The sequence below is a fragment of the Micrasema longulum genome, unplaced genomic scaffold, assembly GCF_059751315.1.
Source record: "Micrasema longulum isolate JH-2025_06_02 unplaced genomic scaffold, ASM5975131v1 h1tg000383l, whole genome shotgun sequence".
Lineage (NCBI taxonomy): Eukaryota > Metazoa > Arthropoda > Insecta > Trichoptera > Brachycentridae > Micrasema > Micrasema longulum.
The window spans coordinates 1,118,170-1,145,002 of NW_028277584.1; the positions used below are offsets into that span (position 1 = coordinate 1,118,170).

Genomic DNA, 26,833 nt, shown 5'->3' on the forward strand with positions numbered 1-26,833 from the left:
CGGAACCTTTCGTGTGTGAGTCAAGCGTCTTGACCACTACACCATGGAGGCCGCCAAAAAAAATGATCATATTGTTTTCAATTAGCATTTTACTTAATCTATATTTCTCATACATACCATTCACAAAATAAATATTCCTTTAAATACATTATATGAATTTTGTCACTTTATTTTTATTCCTAAATTATTTTCTAATACTCTGAAATTGTTTTTAGTGTTTGGAAACATTTACATCAGAGACACACTACAAGTGGACTCCCAGAGATTTGACTGCTTGGTGTAAAAATTTAGGAAACTACAAAATAAATAATTTTGACCTAGTTACACACGTACGATTGATTTTATTTTTTTCTGTACCACAATAGTTAAAACTCTATCTTTCTATTTGTAAAAAGCTTCCCATTTTGTTGCAGGTAATTTACGAGGAGGCAGTGTGTATATTTAGAGACAGGTTAATTTCTGATGAAGATAAAAAACTATTTGATGCGATTTCAATGAAGTTTTTCGGTAGAAGTTCTACCCTAGAACATTACTTTATGGCAGTTGTTAGTCAAAGAGGCTTTTCCATGGAATTGATAGATCGAGAGAATTGGAACCTTTTTATCAATAAAGTTATTAATCAGTGTAGTAAGTTATTAATTTAATTTAAGTGTTGCCTATTTTGCACCTGCCGTCCAGAGTCCCACGGCTTTGAAGATTTTGACATTTGTAATTTTTTACCACAGACCAATATGAAACAATTTACTCAATATACTTTTATATACATTCAATAACAACAATTATTTTTAATACGTTATGACTCTATGATTTCGTATTATTAGTCTTGACAAATTATAAAAGATTTTATACAAATATTATGTTACAGTGCTATTATGCACTCCATATGCGGTTATAATAAACTTTTTAGTTATGGCAGTTTGGCACAGTGTACTAAATTTCCTGTTCTATTAAATGCCATACTTGTTAAGTTTTCCATATTCTATAAAATGTCATACTTAACTCAAAATGCAGTTTTCCATAGTCTATTAAATGTCATACTTAACAACACAATTTTCCTTATTTTATAAAATGTCATGCTCAACTCAAAACATGTTTTCCATATTCTATTAAATGTCTTACTTAACAACACAATTTTCCATATGGTATAAAATGTCATGCTCAACTCAAAACATGTTTTCCATATTCTATTACATGTCTTACTTAACTCAAAACACAGTTTTCCATATTCTATTAAATGTCATTCTTAACTCAAAACACAGTTTTCTATATTTTAATAATATTAATTTCAATTTTCAACAAACTCTTAAATAAATTATTTTGTTTTTAGATTCTGAAATGGATAGCAATTCAAGTAGCGCGTTTGGCGAACTCGGGGTGGAATGTTCTACAGAACTAATGCGACTTTGTGTGTGTGTGGGGAGAGTAATGGGCGGGGGTGGGGGGGCAGTCCTGGCTGGAAGTGCAGGAGTGGGGCGGAGGGCTGCAGTCACCATTGCAGCCAACATTATAGGGGCCAAGGTGGTCAGTCTAACCACTTCCCAACAGTTCATGTTGCAATTCAAAAATGTAAGTTAAACCCAAATGTTCAATACTTTGATTTTGTCCAAATCGTTATCATTGTTATTGCCCAGATCATATTGATTCTTACATTCATCACATTTTATCAAAAAAAAATTTTCACAACAATGGAATATTCTTGGAAAAGATATGGAATTCCCGGGATTAAATTCGTGAATTTATTATGAAGTTGTCCAAAACAAAAGCCATAAGGAAAAATATTCATAATTGTATTTTGTTTAAGGAAAGAGACCTGTATCGGACACCATTGTATGCTTATTTAATCGTAATTTAATCTATTTTGTTTTTTATTTATATTTACATTTTTTACAATTTTTTATAGATTTTGTATTTATAGATTTATGTTTAATATTTTAATTTTGAAAGTCCGATTCACTCAGTAATTTTTTTTTCAAGTAATTTTCACACATTCTAAAACCCACTTCCAAAGTTTTGAAGTTTTATTTTAATGTGTATAATAAAAACATCATCATCATTTCCCTTTTCACACCTAATGGTGCATAGAGCACTGCATTGGTAAACCAATCTCAGTGTATCTTGATATTTTTTTATTGCATGAAGGTAGGATGATCAGTCTTACGCTTTGAATGCCAGTCCAAGGATAATAAAATATTCTTATGTAACTACACCTGTAAATGGAAAGATCTGCGCTTTTCAAAACTATAAAGTAGTTCTCCAAAATAAATTAAAGTGGTTTCATAACAAAGTGCTTATTTTAATTCATTTAATCATGTTGTTCCATAAAGTTGATGCCGATTCAATAAATAACACTTTTTGATTGTTTATGATGAAATGAAAACAACAAATATTATCAATAAGTCTTATCTAGGTATTCAACATGAATATTCATTGATATTTCCATTTTTAATGTAATTTTAGATTGTTTCCTGGTGTGGTGAAGGAACTCCCACTCTCGTAGTGATAGAGGAGGGAGCAGCCAGTGACGTGGAGGTACTGGGCCGGCTGGAGGGGATAATGGCAGGCGGACTGCCGCTAGAACCGGGAGAGATGGAGGCCATGATTGCACAAGCCAAAACACCATCCACTGAACCAAAGAACATCCACAGCTTTGTCAAAAGTAGGTTTATGTAAATATCCTAAAAACTCATCCAAAAAAATAAACAACTCCAAACTTGCAAATTCAATTACCGCGTGACTGTTAGAATTGAGTACAAAGAATTGTGAGAACATATGCATGCATGTAACAGTAGGCAGATCTAGACCTACCGCTAGACACTTACAAGGGAGGAGAAAATAATATGCTCGTGTTCATTTACAAATGTGTATATTCCCATCCCTCTTTGACGGGGCACTAAATCCTATTAGATCTGGCGTTGAGACTCGGCTACGAATTATGCAAATCCGGCACTCTCACCCACCATTTAGTCAGTTTATCTTGTAATTTATATAAATAAAAATGGCTCAATTTTTACTGATTCCTGATACTGTATTCCTGCAATCTATCCAAAAAATTTGGTATTGTTCTTCTTCTTAGCATATTTTGGTATAAAATAAAAATCCCCACTTCTCACGAGGATGCGCAGTCTGACTTTTCTTCATACAAACATATTCCTGTATTTTATCCCTGTATATTCCATAGATATCTACCATTGGCATGGCGTGTCCTCGTCGTTTTTTATTTTTTATAAATTATCTTTATAGAAGCTAGAACCATCCAAAAGTGCTTAAAAGTGTCTTGTTTTATCTGCCGTCTTTGGACGTACGATATACAAATATCTGCACCTTATAGGCAGATGGATGCAAATCCAAACGTCAAATGTTCAACAATAGCCTAAAGAATCTACTTTCTCTAAGTAATTTCTAATAATTCAGAACATTAATTTGTATTTTCAGTATCTTAATACATTGGTTCTTTCATTATAAGACTTACATTTCTTCAAAATCAATGGACATGATCATAAATTGAATACGAAAATCGAAATGTCATTCCATCTCCTGCCTCTAAGGTACAGATATAATAACTATTTTTTTAAAAAGCAGAACAAAATGCTCCTATGCAGAAAATTTCTTTCTGATACTCTTTCTTAAAAAAAAAAACAAAAGCGGTTCAGTTTTGGGGTGCGGAAAACAGGAATACAAGACTTCGATTTTGTAGATTTAAGTGAGACACAATCAGTCCAACGTGCAGTTGTCTTTTTGCACAGTATTCGGGGAGACATCTGCCAGATTGTGACAGAATAACTATATTCAAATAACTAACAATAGCAGTTGTGGATATTTCATCAGCTAATATTTTGAGGTTTTTAGAAATTGTGTCAAGTGTAAATTAGCAGTGGCCTGGAAATAACCCCGATTTGAATCTAATTGAAAATTTCCAAGCTAAAATGCAAAGACCAAAACCCCAGACAGCAAAGGAGCTCAGAAAAGCACTAGAAAATACGTGGGATGAGAGATTTTGGAAACAACTATTGTAAATGTAATATTATCAATGCCGTCTCGAATAGTTGCCGGAGGAGCCACAAAATATTGAAAATTGTATTACTTTGCATTTTATGATAACATAAAGATAGGAAAATATTTGTTCGTTCTAAATATGCTAATATGTCTTCTTGCCCATACTGATCATCGTGGTTTCGGATGTGACAGGGTTTAAAGAACACCTGTATAATATTATAAAATAGTGTGTTATAATTCTATGAATGAGGTACTGCCTGGGTACTTTGGCACCTCTCAACCAATCTGTTCGATTTTGTCATGTAATATTACATTACCCTTGAAAAATAAATGTTTTATAGATGTGCGTAAATACATGGGAATAGTTTTGCTCTTGGATGTAAAGAATGAAAATATGAAAACTCTACTTGAACAAAACCGTTTACTTTATGAGAGGTGTCATTTCATCTGGTTAAACAAATGGTCTGAAACAACACTTAAAGAAATGCCTTTACTAATGGCTAAAAGGTACTTTTATACTATAATTGCACATAAAGCACTTAATTTGTTAACACACAGTGCACATTATTATCGAATTACTACAATGCATACTGTTGTATCTTTCAAATATATGCTTTCAATTTACTTTCTAATTTGATTCCAACTACAGCTGTTCTACAAACATGTTTATAATTTTAGGATGATGTCGCATAGCAGCGAAAGTGAAATAAATATCACCACTATACCTGTTAGTGACATGTTAGACATTTATTCTACAATAACCAAAGATGACTTGGTAACTCCATACCGATATGTTTCACTCCTCCGAACCTATTTCCATATTTACCAAGAGCGCAAACTTAGTTTGGAAGAAAAGAGATCCAGATTACAGGTATTTAAAATTTTATTTCTATATTTTATATGGTGTGTCCCAAGAATCTCAACTGTGAATATTGAAGAAAATAATTAGAACTCATTTTCACAAAAGGACTGAAACATTGTTACTTACCACCTAAAATCTCATAATTGCTCTGAGAATTTGAATAGCCGTGAAAACTTAAGAAACTATTTTGAAAATAACCAACAGGTTCTACCACATTAGTAAATTAATTAAAGAAATTTTGAGTTATTTAAATAACATTTTTCATCTAATTATGTAATTAAATTGTTTTTAAATGCTTTCCCAACATCGTTGGATTATTTTCAATGTGTTTTTATTGGATTTATAGAAATATGTTAATTAATCGCCATGTATATTAGATAGTAAAGAGTTGAAACATGGTAAACAATCGTCTTAAAAATGTTTTTTTTAGTACCAGACTATCGGAATCATTTCACATAAAACTTTATATTTTTTCTTTTCTATATAAATACCTCACTGAGCATAACCCGTGTCGAGGCATTTATTTACATTTTTTTATATTATGTTCTAGTACATAACAAATATATATGATATTATAAATAACACTGTATAGATATAAACATAGGCCATGCCTTTGTGGGATTTTTTTGTTTACTATTTTTCTATTAATATGTATTTCGTTGATATGTAAATATGCTTTATTTTTTTAATACTCTGTTTGATTATTATGTTTATTGTAAGAAAACAAAAAAATTTAAATAAATAAAATAAAAAATTTAAATTAAAAAAATATATAAATAGCAGACTTGCAACAATAATTCCGAGTTCAAATAGACTACTGTTTTGGAAATGGACCTCAGAGTTAATAGTTAATTAAATTAGACAATATATTAGAAAATAGTTTCAAGTGCAGTAATACAAACTTATCTCTCTGTAACTTCTAATATTTTCCTATAACTGTGTTAATAATTATGGTTTTTTTCCAGGCGGGTGTGACAGCTTTAACTGAGGCTCAGAATGAAGTAGCTCGCCTGAAGGCGGAAGCAGCTGAGCAAGGCACGATCTTGGCAGAGAAACAGAAGAAAGCTACTATAGCCCTGAACCAGATAGGCTCCACTATGCAATCGGCCACCACCCACAAGGAAGAGATGCAGATTCTCATGAAAAACATGGAGGTGGAAAATAGCAAACTGCAAGAAAGGTATAGCAGAAGCTAGAATTAGATATATTGAGGGCCGTAGCCGGACTTTGTTGGCTTTGTCGACAGTCTCGAAAATTGTCATGGCAGGTTGATTTTTAATGTTTTATACACATACTCATATGCATAGGAAAATATCATCATCATCATACGTCCACAACTGAAAGGTGCTGCATTAGTAGGTACGCTAAATGCAGCGGATGCCCATCGTCTGTTACATGAAGGTAAGGAGATCAACCGTATGCTTCAGGTGCCAGTCCAGGAACAAAAAATATTGCAGTGGAGAACCACACTTTTAATAAATATTTCAATAATATTTTCTAAGATAAATACGTAGCTTTATCTGGTATGTATTTAGAGTTTTCCGCAAGTTTGATTTATCTGTGGGCAATTTATATTATGGATGTTCCGCGTTATTTACCGCAAAATGCTAGTTTATTTTTATTTATTTTATTGACACTTTATATACATATACAATAAATATACATATAAGGGAGGGCATATTGCCTTAAGGCAATTTCTTCCTACCTACCCAATTATACCCTAGTTCATTAACAGCCAAAAATGTAATCACTTGTGCAGTTGACTTTATGTAATATCTGTAATGTTTATGAATGTCCTCATTAATAATTAAATTAGTAAATTCGTTAGATTATTTTCATATCTAATTAGAACAAATGTTCGTAATAATAATATTTGGTAAGAATATTTTGCTAAGGAGCAAGTTCTGGCTAGCGGCTACTGGCGTACCCCTGGCTACGGCCTCGGATATATCGAATGTGAACGGCCGTGAAAAAGAAATTTAAGCAACATAGTTTTATGAAAATCCTACTAAGTGTAGGAAAAAAAACATTTATTTCATAAAATTATAAGCGTAAGTTTTTTGTTAAATGATATATGTTACTTAGGAAAACGGCCATCGAAGCAGAATTGTCAGAAGTAGAGCCAGTGATTCTTGAGGCGCGTTCAGCCGTGGGGGACATTCGTCCGGAGTCGCTCAGCGAAGTGCGCTCTCTGCGCGCCCCACCAGAACCGGTCCGGGACGTGCTGGAAGCTGTACTCCGCCTCATGGATATAGCCGACACTTCCTGGCACTCCATGAAACAGTTTCTCTCTAGGAGGGGCATCAAAGAGGACATAAGGTGAAGATTCTTATTCCCGCAAAATTAAATCTCAAAATTTGTAAAAGATTTGCTAGCCTCGTGGTGTAATTGCTACGATGCTTAAGAAGATATGCGGCGGAAGGGAGCGGTTTGATGAATAGGTTTTTGAATATAGTTTTTCGGTCACCCTCTCACAAACGCCTCCCCGAATACTATGCCTAACTAACATCGACAAAATCAAGGTCTCGCATTGCCATTTTCCTTACTGGAACTGAACTGATTTTGTTTTTTTTTATAGCCGTCATATTATATGTCCAAAGATGATTTAAAACAATTTATCAACAAAAAAAACTATAGGGACACGCCAATGATAGATATCTATAGTGTGTAAAAAAATAATCACTCTAGTGCCATAATCCAGGAAGAAAATACGGGAATACTTTTGTAAGAAAAAAGTCAGACAGCACATCCTCTTAAGAGTTCTAAATTCAATTCGCCGTAAGATCACAATTATTATCAAGCCTGAGAATTATGTGTTGTAATTCATCATTGTAACTGGGCTTCTTGTCGTGCAAAGGCAAAAATAAATCATACTAAATAATAATTAAAATTAAAATTATTTTCTTTGCACCACTTGTAACATTTTTCTAGCCTCTGATGAAAATAATATTTCTGCATTATTTTGCACACATTTTAGTCAATGTTTACTGATTCCATTTGCATACATAATATTGTAGAAATAACAGGCCTAGAAGCCGAATTACATTGGTGAATTGCTGTTACTGTTTACAATGTGATTCTTAACGCTCTTGTGGTGGTAGAGAAAATATTGCTTGCAAGTAATCTATGTAAATTACTTTCTAGCAAAAAGATCATATAAGATTCAATTTTTAAAGTAAAAAATATGTGCATAAATAAAAATCATGAAAAATAAAGTTCCATGATTAAAATTGATTTATTTGTATCCTTTCCCCGTAAACTTTCCCTCTAATTTATTGCTTATTAAAATTGTTTATTTTATATTCCACAGAAACTTTAATGCAAGCAACATATCCCAAGAGAGCCTCATAGCAGTAGAGAAACTAGTTGCATCTCGGCCATCTTCGTTCTCTGAAAAGACAGCTAAGAGAGCCTCTCTAGCTTGCGCTCCCCTCGCTGCGTGGGTATTGGCAAATATCAAATATGCACATGTCCTGCATAAAATTGCTCCATTGGAGATGGAACAAAGGACCCTTACCAAGTATGAAAAATCATTCAATTTAGAATATTCCGCTTATAAATGTTTTGCAAATATTATTGAAGAACTTCAGAATTTTTTATCTCAGTTATATGATGTTTGAAACTATCGTATGTTAATGATTTACTTTTTAACATTCCACTGTCTTGAATTTTAGTAACAAGTCTTTTCTTCAAATTTTAATAGTAAATTGTGACTCACCAGGAAAAAACTAACAACATGTGTAACTATTTAACTAAATGTGAATTGCTGCAATTATTACCATTTACAATATTACCATAAATAAATAAAAAATTTAAAATGTATTATAATATCAATGGTGTAGAAAATTTATTTAATATTGAACATAACATATAAAATATGATGTAAATTATATAGACAATATTACTTTCCTTTGATGGGAAAGGAGAGTACAAAAATAATTGGATCAGTTCATACCCAGAGACATTAGGCTCATTAAAAGCCCCACCCGCTTACCTAGATCCATTTTAAAGGTCTTATGGCCTCTTTTCAGATCCACATATTTCAAAAACAATTCATTTTTTTAGCTTTCAAATGTTCTTTGTTTACAAAAGATTCATGTTTTTTTGAGAATTAACATTTACTGCTTTCAATGCCCCTATCGTCGTCTGAGCAACCTTAGTACATATAGTCAATTTATCTGTCACTTCCTAACTCATATTCGCAATTCTGACGGCGATAAGGTATGTTAGTTCATTAGCCTGTTAGCAAACCGGTAGAAACAAGTCCAATCGAGAGAACCAGAAACCGTCACCACCCCTTCACCGGCCAAATAATTCAAGCCCATTATGCCCAAAAGAAAATTGTTGTTCATAAATTCGATCTATTCCTAGCACCATCCCATTCAAGGTGAAAACCTAGCATCAACCTTTTCAAAACCTGACATCGTCCTAGTCATCAACCAACCTTATTTACCCCTCGCAATATGAAAAACCAATCCTGCATACTAGGACAGCGTCCTTAATAACACACCTGTGGCGGCGATGGAGCAGCCCAGCCCGACCCCCGAACGATACATGCCTCCTAGCCCTACTCGTCAGTGTATTAGAAGATAAACCCTCATCCCATTTACGGAAATAGACAATATGTGAGTTGTGTTCGGTTTTGCATTTCCACCATGAAGATCAGCCGAATATGGCGATGAAATACGGACACGTATGTCTTCTATCAATTGAAATAATATATAACTTGTTTTTTTATTTTAGAAATCTCACAGACACGGCGAGCCAAGTTCAAAATCTCAGTACCGGTCTCACCACGGTAGATGAACGTGTGGCTGCACTTAAAGATCAGTTGAACACATACACCAAAGAAGCCACCGAAATCGAAATCAAACTCTCAGCTGCGCAGATAACTATCGCCAAAGCCGAACAGCTTGTTTCAAAGCTATCTGATGAATTCTTCAGATGGCAGGCAAATGTAAAGATTTTATTTAAATATCGACTGCGAAAAGAATCAACCCAATGGTATCGTGATTTTCACAATTTTTAAATTTACAGTTGAAAGAATTGACCACCGAGTGTGACGACATATCTTTGAGGGCGCTCCTTGCTGCGGGATTTATTACTTACCTTTCAAATGAAGAAGAGAATGTTAGAACGTAAGTATTTTCTTTTTTATCATAGAATCCACTCACATGGGACACATCTTTCTTATTTTATTATTTTGGAATATTTAACTTCTGGTTGGACCATAGTTGATAGTTTGAAGTAAAGATGTTAAAAATTGTATTGTGACACTTTTGTTGCATAATTAATTTAGTTTCACATAGGCTATAGCTGTCTTTTCACTGCCAATGTCTGTTGGACTGATGGCCATTTCAGGCATAACCGCAAACAAGTTATGATATAAAACTTACTAAGAAGTTATTATTTTTTATTTTTATTTATTTAATTTTACAATACGCCCAAGGGGCATTTACAAAAAATATACAGGTAAGTACAAACATAGTGCATAAAAATTTAAAAGATAAACAACGCTTTTTTGTATACATGTAGAAACAATAAGAAGCATACTGCCATGCAAAATAAAAAGTAAAACTTTACATAGTAAAAAAGAAAATTAAAAATTAAATGGATATAAGAAAAGTAATTGAATCAAAAAGCAAATTGTAAATAACTTGTAAAGAATTCAAACAAAAAATAAATACATTTTCATATACTTATAAGTATAAAAAAAATGGTATCAACAAATTATTGTTAAAAACAAATAATGAAAATTAGTTAACAGTAAGTATATATGTGAAAATAATATAATATACGGTACACAAAAATATTTGATAAATTAATATCAGAAAGAGACAAGATAATAATAATACACATCAAAAACAGAGAAAGAATTGTATGAAAAAGAAAGTTTTATTACGACATTAATAATTAGTTTCAAACAGTGCATTTAAGAACGTTTTAAAATTGATAATTGTCATATTAAAAATGTCTATTTCACAACTAAATTTGTTGGCTAAGGAATGTAAACGCGGAATCTATCGGAATTATAATTGCACATTCTTTTTTCAAGTTATATTATGGAAAGTTGGTGCAAACAAATCAAGAATAATGTAAATAATTTCTCTATAAAAGATTTTCTTATGTCACACGATGACCAAATGCAATGGACGTCCAATGGTTTACCTTCGGATTCTACTGCTTTGCATAATGCAATAATTATAAATGAGGTAAAACAAGTTATAATTTTTTTTGTAGTGTTTTCAACAAACTATTTTCAAATTAACGGTCCCCGAGAAAAGTATTTGAAGTGTTTATTGGTATTTTTCAGTTTGCTATATTTCTTGGGTACTTTAGGGTCTTCTATTAACCGCAATGTACTAATTAGTAATTAGTACTAATATATTGGGTGTTAACATAAATAAAGTCGGCTTTTTTCCTAATTAAGAAAATTACAACAAGATGGTCAATAATTTATCCTCCTTATTTGTTCTCTTCTTTATTCCCTCGATTGAACGCGAACAAAAGGAAGTATCGAAAATGCTCACTTTCGTCTACTAGACATTCCATTTTGAAGACTTGTTATCAAACAAAATAATATATGTAACGTAAAAACAAACACAATATCTCGTAGAGCAGAAAATTTTCTTTCCAATGACCTTTACCTTTTTGTTTTACTTTTGGTGCTCATTTTTAAATTTGGTACAAATCAGACACAACTTATGTTAACACCTAATACAAAGTCTTAATATATAGCAGACCAGTAAATATTTTATCTTCATACTGTTAGAGTTTATTACGAGTCGCCAAATACTAGAAAATTGTAGCCAAAAATAACAAATTTACACTTACAATTCTTTTCTTAGGGACCATCGATATATTATATTTAATGTTATTATTTCTTCAGTTTTTGAAAGAATCAAAATGCGGTCTCGTACCTTTGATAATCGATCCTGATGGTGGCTCTATAAAATGGCTACTCAGTCGACTTTCTAAAACTCCCAAGGATGTTTTGCCCCAATATAGCGAAAAGTTCAACACTTCGCTTCAGCATGCAATAAGGTATATTCTTTTGAATAAGAAAAAAGTACCATTGATAGTTATTTATACATACATTTTTTCATTCAAATCACTTAATACATTTATTTACAGATTTGGAAAAGTCTTAATTATTGAAGAATTAACTTCTATCGACGATAGTTGGAGTTCTTTGTTAAGAGGAGTAATACCTCCCGGCATTATGGGCATTAACAGTATAAATCCTACTTTCCGCCTGATTCTCTGCTCGAGAGACAAGACTTTAGTTAGCAGAATGGATCCTCACCATCGTGCCCTGATTTCCATTGTTGATTTCACACCCCAACTACAAGGATTAATAGGTTACTAAAAAATTATTCACTTTTCTAAATTAGCAAATTACACAATTTTATCAAGTTTTAATATGTAATTTTTTTATATTTTTTTTCTATTATAAATAATGATCAATAATAAAAATAATGTGACCTCACTGTGGTTACCCGTGCTGAGGACGCTTTTTAATATATTTTTTAAAAAATATTTTTACTTTTAAGAATATAAAAAGAAGACTTTTTTTGTTGTTAAGGCAACCCATCCTTACAAGGATGATTTGTTCCGTATTGAGAATATCATTTTTTTAGATTAAAAATTTACATAATTTAGAACCATAAATTTGGATAAGTGCAAAACCACTTCTGAGGATAAGATTAACAAGATATGGGATGAATTTAGGGGAAGGTTTAGTTTCCAATACAAAGGATATGCATTCGAATAATGCGTGGTCTATGCATTCCTCGTCAAGCCGATACTCACACCAAGGACTGTCCACTAAGTTGATTTCAAACAAATTTTTATTCATAATACAGAGGCCAATCCTCAGTCTGATAATATTGGAGACAATTCTTTTTGACAATTTATTATACCAGGGAGAAGGTCGAATGGAATTTTGTATATTTTTACATCGAGTTCCCTTGTTTGAATTAAAATTTTGCCAAAACTGATTCCAACCACATAACTGTCTTTTTTCAAAGAAGACTTAATATATAGAGATAATTGACCAAATTTTCAGACAGTTTTAAACACTACGTATTTATGTTTATATATAATTTATGTATACCTTTATTATTAATATTATAAAACGCACATTAAAAAAACAAAAAAATAACATAAATTATACATTTGTGGAGCAGTTCATTCAATATTAGTTTGGGTGAATGAGACCATCCATTTTACTCCTACCCAGCTCCACTTTCCATTTATTATTGCGTAATGTATTTCCAATTATTTCACATAATGCAGATAATTATGTTCTCAACTATAGAAATATAAATAGTATTTGAAACTAAGGTAATTGCTCTACTTGCCTTCATTCTCAAACTTTTAATTAATGTTAAAATTATGAGAAAATATGAATTATTAAGAAAATCTGTGTATCTCATTTTATGTTTGTAATACCTACATTAATGGTTCTGTTTTCTTTCCTTTGTATTATTATAGTTTCCAATTTGATATTTTACTATTTTTGGGTGGCAGTAATAGTGCATCTATTTATTTACACATCATTGGACGCAGGAATAGTACCGTGAACTCATAATTACGATCCAAAATCTCTTTTTCAGATCAATTTGTCAACCGGTCTGTTCAACAAGAAGAACCAGAATTACAAGATCAACTAAACAAAATCAAAGCTGAAAAAAGCAGTCTGCATATTCAGCAAACTAAACTGCAGGTTTAATATTTATTTTTCAATTTGGATATTCTGACTTCCGGTTATGTATGATTTTCAATTTATTTATTTGGTTCATGTGCATTGCGAAAAATATATTCAAGGCATACATAACACAAAAAAAAACAAGGCAATTTGAATTTGAAAAAATGGTAAAATAAGAATACCCAGTAATTACAGTAAAAGAAAGCTATCCCCTCTAAACTTTTAGTAACATGAAAGAGGTCGATATCCAAAGAGATACGGTTAAATAAAGACATTGCTCTTCCTACTGACATCACCATTGGCAAGCTAGTTTTGCAAGCAGGAAGATAAAACAGCTTAAGCCGCCAAAGTCTAAGGTAGTTATTAGGAACATACAGAAAAATACTTTCCATTACACCTAAGTTGATCGTAATACCATGCGTCAATCGGAAAAAATAAATGCATTTCTTCTTTTCGCCAAATGACTGTAGCCATGCATTCCCAGTTAAGGATTATTTACATGTGGATAACTAGTTTTCAGCGGTTAATATTAAATTTTAGGTTACACTGTTGAGTCAACTCTCTTCGGGGGACATTCTGCACAACGCCTCTCTCCTCCAGTCTTTGGAAGACACCCAGCGCTCGAGTGAGGAGATCGGCGCAGCCCTGCAGCGCGCGGCGCGGCTGGGCGCGGCTGCGGACGCGCGCCGGCTGGCGTACTGCGCCCCGGCCGCGCCCGCCGCCCGCGCCTGCCTGGCAGCGGCCGCGCTATCCCGCCGCCACCCGCGCGCCGCGCTGCCGGTGGACAGTGTGCTGCCTGTCTTCCTGGAAGCTCTAGCACAGTCGAGAGTGAGATTTTATCAGCTTTTCAATTCTGTGGCGTTCAGGTAAAGAGGGAGAGAGATTGTGCAGAGGAGCCACGGTACAAGTCATATTGTGTTTCTTCTCGTATTTGCTTTTTTTATGTTGTTAACCTTTTCTGTGCCGCTAGGTATTGCTATTGCAATTCTCAGCAGACCGCGAAATTTAAGGCAAGTTTTAGAAAAGATAAAACTGAAAATAATTATTTTAAAAACATATGTGTCAAAAAGAGTCATAAAAACTTACGTAATAAATATACGATGTGTCATTTAAGACACCGCTGCCTTTAGTGTCCGTGTTGTTACTTGCCACATGCATTCATATTCTACATCATTATATATTTCTTGCATTATACATATCTTCATACATTCATATTCTCCTTCCATTTTCAGTCAGTAGAAGAAAACAAGATTTTTTTACGAAGTTAAATTTAAGCAATATTTAGCCATAGAAAAAGTAATAATTATTTAAGTAGGAGAAGCTATTTTTAAAAACTGACAATAAATCTTTAACACATCGTATTTAGGTCCCAACAAGTAAAAATATATTTTAAAATGAACAAATAAACAAAAAATGGAATTATATAAAACGTACATTCTTCTATCCAAAATTAATACAACACAAAGAAAAGAAATATATAATAAAATAAATTAATCAGCAAATAAATTTTAACACCTCAACCTAGTCAATGTATTAAACACACATAGAGTAATTTGGCGTAACTAGCTTCACTATCGACGCAAGTTAAACATCAAACAGCTCTCATTTGAACTGCTGTCATGTTAATAATTTTAATAATTGCTTGTGTCCTAGTGTTTCATCAAGCTTTTAATAGATGTCTTCTAGCCACAGAACCACAACCCGGTTCAACATCAATTTAACATTTAGTTTACAAAATCAAATACATAACTCTTTCCATGAATCTCATTAAGATATTTTAATATATATAAATTACTGATTTGTATTTTGTTTTTTAACTATATAAAAATAACATCAATAAAACTGGATTAATTTACAAAAAAAATATTGCATCAATTGTTTGCTTTAAAAATGTTAATTAAACATCGATATTGTTTGCTTTTCAATCATTTAATTTATACCACTAAAACAACTAAATGTACTGATTTTGAGTTGGCCAACTTAATTTTATATTTTTATTAATAACACCGATTCATAACTACATAATATGTTCTAATGCAATATTAGAAATGTTCAAATTATCAAAACTACATTGAATATCTTTCTAGAAATCGTCCACTGATGATCCGGAGAAGCAGTCAGTGAGTCGCCATGTTGTGATTGGAATTCTAGAAAGGGTACTTACGGCATTGCATAAAGAGCATCACTGTGCCATTACTCTCTTCCTTCTACATCTTATTTATCCTGAACATATTCCAACTCAGGTACGGCCACTCCCAAACCAAGATAATATCAATGCATCTACTTTGGAATATATCCATTAATCAGATTGTGCAACTTCTAGGAATGGGAAGTCTTAACGAGTAGCACAGAGAGCCAAATACAAAATAATTCCGATTTACAAAATATACCGTCATGGGTAAATGAAGACAGGCGAGCATATGTTAATATAATTCAGGTATACAGTTAAAATTAACATCAGTGTTTGTCGATTTAGTATCTTCTTACTTGTTTATAAACTCACTTTTATTTCTGTAGACCAACCTTCCGGAGCTTTATGAATGTCTGCAGTTGACAAATAAAGACATGTGGGCAAAGTTTTATGCATCTGGTGATTGGGACCACATTCCGGGAGATGTTCGCCTGAGACCATTCCAAAAAATTCTTATCATTTGGGCAATGAAACCAGATAAATTATATTCTTGCTTCTTGAAAGCAGCTTCGCAAATATTAGGTAATTTAATTTGAACTTTACACATTCAATCAGTAATAAAAATTAAATTGACAGTGGTAAAATCTTTACGGTGACCCGTCACGAGCTTATATAGCACTGACCTTCATTTTTCAAAACAAAAATAATTTTTCCAGCTACCTTTGTAATTATTTCTATAGGTGTAAATCAGCTGTTTCCTGAAGGAGATTTGCTGGCCGTGGTGGAACGCTGGGGGGCACCAGATAGGCCCGTCCTAATAGTAGGAGCACCGGGAACGGACCCTATAGATCAGATCAAAATACGAGCGAACCATATTGTTGGAGCTTCTCATTTTAGACAGGTATTGTCTGGATCCACACACCAAACACACTATATTATAACTTGTCACGAAACATTCAATTATTTACTTTTAATTAATATTGCATGTTGATAATTATTAAAGTAAAGTAGTATTACATTATTATCAAAAGAACAATCTTTTTCTGCATTAAATTATCAAATCATCAATCAGTATTTAAAAAAACAATTAACTTAAAATACACATTGCACAGTTAACAGTTTATTTATTGGAATTGTGTAAAAATATATTTACTGTTTTTTAAACAACAGTAGTTTTTATTAACTCTTAAAAGACTATGCTAAAAAACCCATTTCGAACTGTGTCGTAACGTCGTGTTACATTAAGCAAAATGCGGTATATTTTGAAATACGGGTATTTAAAAGCAAAAATTAAACATGTTTATATATCTCTTCAATCCATGCCTCAAGTCTGAGGATGGTGATTACGCCTGACTCCAGGCATGGCTCATCTGTGGTCAGTCTCCCTCCATCTGGAACTGTCTAGTGCTCTTCTGTAGGCATTTGTCAGTGATAATTCTGATAATTCAGAATTATTTCCATAATTTATAAAAATAATCATATAAATTAAGCCTGTCATAGCAAAATACGACTTCATTATTTGAACAATAAATGTCTTGTATTCTATGTAGACTCGTGTGACAAGGGTTAATATAAAATAAATTATAATTTAAGTTGTATAAGTGTACCTATCTTTCTAATTACTTTTCAGATATGGGTTTCTCAAGAGTTGGGAGACGCTGGTCTAACCAACTTGTCATCCTCAGTCCAATGGGCCAAAGATTCTGGTGGCTGGTTGGCGGTTCTTATCGGTACAGGAGCTTGGGCTCACTCTTCCCTGACAAGTATTCTCCTGGACTCGCACGAAGCCAACCCCAAGTGTAGATTGTGGGTTGTCACGGAAGATGCTTCCTCCGTTCCTCCTCTCTTTGCCAGTTTGTGTGTCAATGTAACAATGGAGGTAATTACCTAGTAATTGAATTATTTTTGACTAAAGGACCTTTTTACAGTGCTCCGACTCAAAACGGATTTTATAGCGAGTCAGGGCAAGTTCACGGTCATGGGTTGTTCCTGAATATGTGTTACTATAAGCTATGTCCGTATTTAACCCAATCCCAGTGAGAACTATCTTTAGACAGTCTGAAAAATCGAGCCCCGTACGCGGCAACTGTCTTTAGACATTTTCGACTTTACAGGCTGATACTTTGATAAGTGCATGATAGGCCAAAAAGTTTGTACCGAAATATTCCCTGGACATTTGGTGATGAGTGACATCTCTGAATAACTCCTAGTATTATATTTGTATAAATTATAAAATATTTTAATCAGAGCGGGCGAAAAAATGGCCAAATAGTTTTTAAATTCCCGCTCGGCAGTGACCTCGTGCTGTATCTCGAGTGTCCTATAACCTTATCTCTATGAAACTGTGTGTTGATCGTGTTATTGGGTACCTTCTGTTATTTTTGTACTGTACATAACAATTTTATTTATAACAACAATGACTTTAGCTGTTCACAAATCTGTTGGAACACTTTTATATGAATGTTTATTGATGTTATTTTCTTAGTGTACACGTAAAATCTTATTCGATTATTGATATTCAAGTATTTGCGAAGATAACTAAACGATATATGAATAATCTTATTGCTATTTTTGAGACAGTGAAATATTTAAATGGAAAAATACTTAGTTGATACATTTATTTGCTGTAAATTGTAGATAATTTACATAAAAAAGGGGTAAATTTACAAGAATAAATACTGCTAAAGAATTGAGCATTAACTAATTTCATAATATCCAACTCTCAAATATGGAATTTTAGATTACATCTTAATTTAAATTATTGTTATTTGTAGGCGCCGACGGGTATAAAAAACAATCTGTTGCGCACCCTGTCGCTATGGGCCCCCCAAGGAGGCTCTGCCCCCGGACCTAGGGATGCAGTTAGAACCCGGCTGGAGTTTTCTCTCGCCCTCACACACAGCATCATCCAGGAACGCTGTGCCTACATTCCACAGGGTAATATTATCTTATTTGAAGAATTGTTGTTTTAAGAAATACCAATAACAGTTTCAAGCAGAGTATGCTCTACCAAAACAACAATTACAATAATAATGTCTGGGACTCACTTGGAAACCAATGCCCACTGCGCCTGACCTGCTATCATCTTAAAGACTGTGCAGAATCATGCTTTTTCTCCACATATATCAAAACATACGAAATACTAATTACATAACATGGATATCAAATTGCTGACAGTAAGGGAAATAGAAGATGTCCTCGATTCCCCACTCAGAAGTAAATGGAACACTATGGACAACTGCTGTAAAAGCAGTAGCACCCTTTAGTACCATCGGTAGTGGTACAGTATATCAGTGAAGTTTAGTTTAGATATGAAATAGATTAGATCAGTTCTATTTATTTATTCATATTTTTTGCCTACAAACTATAATTAAAAATAAAAATAATGTGACCTCACTGGGATTTTCCGTGCCGAGGACACTTAACAATATGCTTTTTTAAAATTACATTTGAGAATAAACAAAGAAGACTAACTTAAAAAAACGATTCAACGAGTTCAATTCAGTTATCACCGTTACTCTCGCGCTTCATTTCATTTATTTTATTTTATGAGGGATTCTCCTTTTTAGTTTTTAAACAAGAAAAGAGAGGATTTTCTTGGAACTGTTATATTTGCCTATGTTTATATTGCAGACCCGACGGTTAGACCTGATTGCGTACTGCAAACTAGTTTGCTCATAAAATAATTCAACATGACATTGGTAAAAGCATCATTTAATGTGCGACGCCATTTTATTAAAAAAAGTGTTCTTTGATATACTTTAATATTCTAGTAATAAAATCAATATTCAGTGGTTAGAAACAAAGTTTTTATTTTAATTATAAAATGAATAACCACAAATTTAGTGCTTCAAATATAAATTTTAAATCTGATAATGATTTATTCGCTTTGTAATGTCAGGTTGGCGTTGCGACTACGGCTTCCGGTGGAGCGACGCGGAGGCTAGCGCCGCCGGGGTGAGGGGCTGGGGGCGCGGAGGCCCGGCAGGGGGGCTGAGCGCCGCATTGTACGCGGGCCGGGTGACCTGCCCCCGAGACTCCCGGTTGGTGGCGGCTATCATACAGAAGAACTTTCACGAGACGGTGCTCGGCCATGCCTGGAAACCTCTGGGGCTGGATGTGACCCTCCCCATGACCACCAACTTACAGGTTATTTAGTTTTATGAATGTCTCACGCAAAACTGGTGAAAATTCGGTCACTACCCTTCTCCCAAGCAGAGCCAAAAAGCAAATCCGGAAGGCTCCTCCAGTATAGGCTATTTTGCCGTTAGCCGCGACACACGCAACATGTACACATTACAATGAATATTACATACAAATTATAGCTGTCCTTCTGAGGACCACAGCACAAGAAAAAACATTTTGCTTATATTTAATTAATCAATTATAAATCCTACTTTATATATGTATTGCTAAGGCCAGACCCTATCTGTCTTTATTGACGGTCTAGCACTTAGCTTACATATACCGGGGTCCCTTGCTCTGGGACTTTCTACTTTCGCGCGTCCGGAACAGATTACTATAACTGCCCCCTGCACGAGATGTATTAATTTCATCCCAACACCAATTTATGGGGTCATAACTGGAAGGTCTATCATCCCCAATTCCACCCCATTCCAAGAAAAGCTTCCTTTTGGTTTCAGACTGGAATAAATTTCCAAGCCTAGTTCTCTATTCCATTCGGGTCAACCGTTTGGATGCTTCTTTGAAGACAGAAGGACGCAAACAAAAAGCAGTTCATGAGAAATATAGGCGCACCCAGTAAAGGCTGCCTACTCGTAACAAATAATAATATAAAGAAAAAACAGTCTAGTAAATATTGCCGACATATGAAATAATTATATCAATAATTTCTTTCAATTTCAATTAGCATGCTTCGTTTTATAAGTTAGTTCACATACCATATTTCCATCTCACTCCAACGCTATCGAAATCGTATTTTACTCTCGTTTCCGCTACATATGAACCAACACTCTGTCACTCTTGTGCTAAATAAATTCTTCCCTCCCAGCAGAAGCGCGAAATTGTGAGAGTGGAAAATTTGTTTCGGAAAAAATTTAAAACCCACCAGTTCTCTAAATCATTTGAATAAATTCTTAGATGTGATGACAAAATAAATTGTTTTACTAAAAAGTTTTATGTAAATTTTAATTTACATTTAAATAAATATTCATGGAATGACTGCAAAGCATCCTTTATATAGGTACTATATTACAAAATGGCACTAAATAAGTTATCCATAATAATAACTATAATGTTACAAAATAAATCTGAAAAAATAGTAGTTAAGCCATTTGATCTTAAACTTTGACAATTGTAATAATTAAAAAAATAATGCAAAAATTATTTAACAGCCTATCATTTGCAATCAGAACCAAAACAATAATATGCTGTAGGTAGGTATTTTCAGATACTTTTTTGCACATCCTATTTCACTTTTAACAATTCATTTGCGCAAGCATAAAAACATGCCAAATCCATAAAAGACATTTGTGACAATAATTATTTCAAAAGGATAACAGTAAAAACATTGCTAGCTTAAGTTACATTTTCAATATAAATATAATATTGAATGATCAACAGTGGTAATTTTTAAGTATTATTTTATAATAAGTTCATGACTTTTATATTTTCAGGATTACCTCGCAGCCTTAACCCAATTTCCTAACAATGATAATCCTGCGCAACTTGGGCTATCCAATAATATACACCGAGCGAGAGAACACCACGCTGGCAACACTGTCATTATGCAACTAAGCGAGTATCTTTCTTTAGCCTGTTTATTATGTCATTTTCTCTAATTATCTTAAAGCCAATATAATTTTTCTATAGAATCGTATGACCATGGAGAAGTATCCTACCAATTTGACGACAAATTATGGAAAAAGAAATTGGCACCTATATTTTCTCTATGGAAAAAACTGAACTCTGGCCCGGATTCACTAGTGAAAGCAAAATTAAGTGATGTCAAGGTTTATTATCCATTTTTTATATATTACAAACAATTATTGTACATTTAGACACTCTATAGTAAAATATGCAGGTTTTTTTATAAAATTGATATTTTTTCTTATTCAAGGTGAAAAATCAGAACAATGGATTGATACAAAGAGAATGGGAGACAGCTATCGTGTTAGTTCATACGATACACTCTGACCTTTCATCATTGCGATCTGGACCAATAGATGCAATATCCAGAAAATTGGCGACACAGCTCATTGCTGACAAGGTATGGAAATTAAAGTATACAAAATGTTCTTTTCTTTTATTCCTAAAAAAAAGAATTTTAGTTTTTTTACTTGACAATGCATGTGGCGATACCAACGTGTGTGCGAAATACCACTTATAAATTGCTAAACTGTGTACCACTCATAAATTTAATAATGTAGTATTTATCAGTCAATGCAGCCATATTCGATTTCAACTCATGAGTCATTACTATGACCCAGACGGTTCGTCATATTTACACATAAAACATTGTACCTAATCGAATAACTTCTAAATTGAATTTATTTTAATTGCTTTAATGGGTTTTTTTCAATAATTTCTTATTTGGGATTTCCAAAATTGATTGAATATTAATGTACCCACCTCTTTTAATTGTGAGGTGTTTTCCGTAACTCCATTATTACCCTCTAATTAGGTTTTTTTTGTTCCCAACAATTTGTAAACCTAAAAATACCATATTAATTTGTAAATCGAACAAAAATTTTCACTTCATTCACTTTTTCTCTAACGTTTGACATCTCATAAGTCATCAGTTATAAAAATGCTTGCAGTTATTTAATTATCGAAACTTCTGGTAGTTAATTTTATTTATAGTTTGATAGTTTTTATTTAAGTCTGATAGTTAATTTAAAATTGTCCCAACCGTCCTTAAGAGCGCTTAACAACCACTGGCAGAATGTCTGTAATGACAAGTGACATGTATATGACAAAGACAAAGCTCTACAAAGCCAAATATATCCGAAGGTCTCTTTCTAAATGCCGACGTACGATATATATTGCCGAGTACTGTAACTCAAGGTAAGTTAGTGTTTATGGCATATTTGTCTCGTGTGAGAATATTTATCTTGAAAAATTGTCAGTCATTTTACCGGCTCCTTATATTGTCAGAAGAAGAAGTAACTATAATTTAACCGACTGCTATTTACATCCCTCACCACAGTATTGAAAAAAATAATTGAAAATTAGAAGTCCACATATTACGTGTACCCGGGGATGCTAGAGGATAAAAAAATATATTTCAGCCGATTTATCAAATCGATAAATAAAAATATCTCTAGAGTCCGGAGTCCTGGCTGCTGCTGTGGGAGGGGGGCCCGGGGGCCGCGTCCTCGCTGCTGCGGGGACTGTGCGTGCGCGCGCGCGCCGCCCGCGCCGCCCCGGTCGCGCCACCGACCCTTGCCCTCCTACTGCGCCCTGCCCGCGCCCCCCAAGCCCTGCTGTGGGACGCCGCCACCCACTACGGCCTGCCCCCCGAGCGACTCTCTCTCATCACTACCTGGGGAGATGAAGGTTTGGGAATATTTTAATTTACTAGTGAGGAATACATCGAAAACATTAACATTGAGACGTTTATTTATTCAAAAGTTTTTATTCAGAAAAGACATATTTTTACAAAAAAATATTAGTCCCAATTAACCGCTTTAAATAGTAAAGACTTTATTGTTGCTGCTTTTTGTTTTACTGATATAAAACCGACATAACTTATGCTAACATAAGTTAACGCAAGTTTTGATTTTTTTTAAATGTCTGTATTATTTTTTAAATGTTTAAAAAGTTTAATGTAAAATAGGAAATAAAATAAAAAATGTGAAACTCCATATCTAAACATGACTTAGAGAGGTAGTAACGTGTTAAATAATATGTAAACTTAAACAATAATATAATATATATTATCTAACATGACAATGATTTATTGTCATTTTTATTTCAAAATATTTATGGATCTGTATGATGATAATTATGAGAGTCAAAATAATATTATAAATTTTATTTATTTTTAAGAAAATTGAACATATTTTGATTTAGAAACACATTAATATTCTGTTTGTAAAAAAAAAACAAGAATTCTTTGCTATTCAATATCATTGTTTCATTTTATCGACAAACTAGAGCCAAGATGGCAGTTTTGAAAAAGAACTGGGATTCCAGCTAGGAGTAGCAGGCGCCACATTAAAAAATATGAAGGCTATCAGGAGATGGGATATTTACTCATTGAAAACCAAATACCGCCTATATAACGCCTGCATGACACCTATTCTTCTCTATGGATGCGAATCGTGGCACCTCACTAGGGCCCAAAACAGCAAAATATTGAGTTTTGAGAATAGATGTCTCAGAAGAATCTTGGGTGTGCGGTGATTGGACTTTGTAAGGAATGAAGTAATAGTGACAACTGTTATCAAGCGGGGGCGATACGGTTGGCTTAGCCATGTACTGCGGATGCCTCCCGATAGCCTCAACCATGCTTGTCTACTACAAGGCATCAGGTTCTCAACGTCCTGGACGTCCACTGCTGACTGTTCGTCGGCAGTTCATATCAGAACTACGGGACGCGAATCTGACTTGGGAGGACGCACAGGAGCTGGCAGCCGACAGAGATGCCTGGAGGATCTTCGTGGACACCATATGCTCCAACCAGGGATCGGACATGGAATGATGATGATGATGATGAGAGCCAAGAACTTATCATAAATATGGATTGATTGAGACTGATGGTCTGCCTAATTTGTTCCCCAGGAAAAAAAATCCAGTCAGAATCCCAGTAAGAGATGGAATACAGCATTTTCTTATTTTTACCGTAGTGTTTTCGTGGAATAATTTCAGATGAATCTGTCACAGAAGGAAAGATGATCTTACGAGACTTGCGGCTGGAGGGGGCCGTTTGGGAGGGGGGGAAACTGCAGCCGTGCCGTTCTCACACCGCAACCTCCACACCAGCGCCTCCCATAGCACTGCAGTATCTACCCACTGTGAGTAACAATTTGTTTATTTCCAAAACAGCACTTTCTTGCCTTAATATATGACAACATGTACCCCAATATATAGGCTATAGCTATTAGTGGGAAGGCCTATTATACGTAGCTTACCCACCACATACCGCACACCGCATCTGAGGACATAAGTCTCCTTGGCGGTGCCCACATACACGGAAAATTTGCTCGTTGTCAAACGAGAAAAGCTGCCCGAAGGAGCTCTCTGAAATCTGGTAGCCTTAGCATCTTTGTGCTGAAAGAAAGTAATCCAGAAGTACATAATATGTACTTCATTAGATTGAGAAGAGAGGGAAGTGAATTCTTCACTGACTGGGATTAAATTGATTGCACATGATCAATTCGCCAAAATGATTACAAAACTTTTTAAAAGCCTTGAAATTCTTTTTAGAAGCCACCAGATCTGTATATCCGACAGGACCTATAACAGGGCCTATTATACGTAAGCGAAAGTAAAATTTATTAAGAAAGTATTTCCTTTACTTCTAGTTATGAGAATGGTACATTCGATGTTGTATGCTAATGTTTAGTCCACATTATTTAATTAACATTTATATATTTACAAAATGGAAGCATTTTTCTATACTTATGCTTCATCGCCATCATTGTGTTCCTATACATACTCAGTGTTGCAAAGGGCACTACATTGGTACTCGAATTACAGCGTATCTAAATCAATTTTGTTACATAGAAGGCAGGGCCGCAATTAAAAACGATGTCTTTATCGGTACATATCGAGACGGTATAAAGTAAAATCAATATTCATGTACGAAAATGTGTATATTTGTATGAAAATTTAAAGTATCTTCGTCGATAACCTGTAATTAAATATGTTTGGAAAAAAAAGTGTATCCACATTCTATTTTCCATACAGAAAGCTTAATTTTACTTTGTAGATAATATTGAAGATGAATGTTAACTTCCCATTGTAATACGGGTTGAGGAACAATGAAATATTACAGTTCCAATCACCTTTTAAATCAATATCTCACATCCATCCTGCCAGGAATTGAACCCAGGACCTCAAGTGTGACAGGCATACGCAAAAAGCACCACACCACGAGGCAAACTTACCTCTACCCCTTTCCAGGATGTTTATTCAAGAGTAGCAGTAGACATTAGATCAAAAACACTCATCTAAGGTTCTGGTTCTATTCCACACACGGAATCGTATTCGTCTTCCGCCTGGACCCAGAGAAAAAACAGTTTTGGTAGCACTCAACTTCTTGCTTTCTACATTGTTTATTCTAATTGAATTATCATCGCTTTCTTTTTATCTTCATTTCAGAATTCGACAAAAGATCAGCACATTACGAACAATGTGGAAATACCTATCTACACATCATCAGATCGAAAATATCTCGTATTCAACATTGGAGCTCCTCTCGCTGACCAATTTAATATCAACCTATGGCTTCTTAATGCAACTGCTCTAATCATTCCGTAGAACCGGGGAATCCTAATTTAAGTATTATTAATTTAATTAATTAAGTACAAACTTATTTGTGTTACTTTCTTGCACCACAACAGGGCAAGAGGCCCAGTGAAAAAACACATTTAATGTTTGTGATCTCACCGGGAATAGTTGCACGGTGTTTTTATGTATATATTTTATTTTATTAGGGCAAACAACATAATACAAATGAATTAATTACAGACAGTATAAAAACAATATAAGTATGAACCCAATTAAAGTTTTTCACAAATATGTAAAAATAGCAAAACAATTACAAAAATAAAAAGAGAAGCACTGCAAGGAAAGAAAAGGGGGGGGGGGGAAGGGATGAAATAGTTGGCAGTAATATTCGCAGTAATTCTAACAATTTTTATTTAAAGTTTAAAATGTTCAAAATATCTTAGCGGGAACAATATCTGTTAAACTTGGAACAACTACAATAAATGAGTTTCGGTTATAATTCTTTTTTGGCAAAAGATTCTAAAAAATAAATATTTTGTAGCGCTAACAAGACAATCTAAGAGATAATTGATTCAACCGTATAAAATTTTGTAAAAAAAAAATAGGTCAGAAATGCTTCTGCGTAAAGAAGTTTTGATCGACTTGTGATTCTAGTCATTAGGTTTTAATTATTTTCAGCATTGTTATTTATTTATGCCTTAAAATAAATGAAATAATTGAA

At 33.8% G+C, this 26,833-nt stretch overlaps 1 protein-coding gene across 2 annotated transcripts; it reads left to right on the forward strand.

Annotated features, from left to right (window-relative positions):
• Nucleotides 1–1,421: 1,421 nt before the first annotated feature.
• On the forward strand, nucleotides 1,422–26,833 carry LOC148282019 (cytoplasmic dynein 2 heavy chain 1-like). Of its 2 annotated transcripts, XM_088225725.1 has the most exons (27): nucleotides 1,422–1,566; nucleotides 2,458–2,656; nucleotides 4,335–4,500; nucleotides 4,672–4,864; nucleotides 5,821–6,035; nucleotides 6,941–7,174; nucleotides 8,166–8,375; nucleotides 9,599–9,812; nucleotides 9,893–9,993; nucleotides 10,911–11,067; nucleotides 11,745–11,899; nucleotides 11,990–12,216; nucleotides 13,474–13,583; nucleotides 14,106–14,393; nucleotides 15,653–15,808; nucleotides 15,889–16,002; nucleotides 16,083–16,278; nucleotides 16,437–16,597; nucleotides 17,327–17,575; nucleotides 18,471–18,633; nucleotides 19,598–19,845; nucleotides 21,333–21,453; nucleotides 21,529–21,668; nucleotides 21,776–21,925; nucleotides 22,983–23,214; nucleotides 24,529–24,674; nucleotides 25,984–26,833. In XM_088225725.1, the coding sequence occupies exons 1-27, from the start codon at nucleotides 1,426–1,428 to the stop codon at nucleotides 26,140–26,142; spliced, it is 4,845 nt and encodes a 1,614-aa protein (XP_088081851.1). In that variant the 5' UTR covers nucleotides 1,422–1,425; the 3' UTR covers nucleotides 26,143–26,833. The 2 variants fall into 2 exon arrangements, with proteins under 2 accessions (XP_088081851.1, XP_088081852.1); XM_088225726.1 differs by lacking the exons at nucleotides 1,422–1,566; nucleotides 4,335–4,500 and having other exon boundaries at nucleotides 2,525–2,656.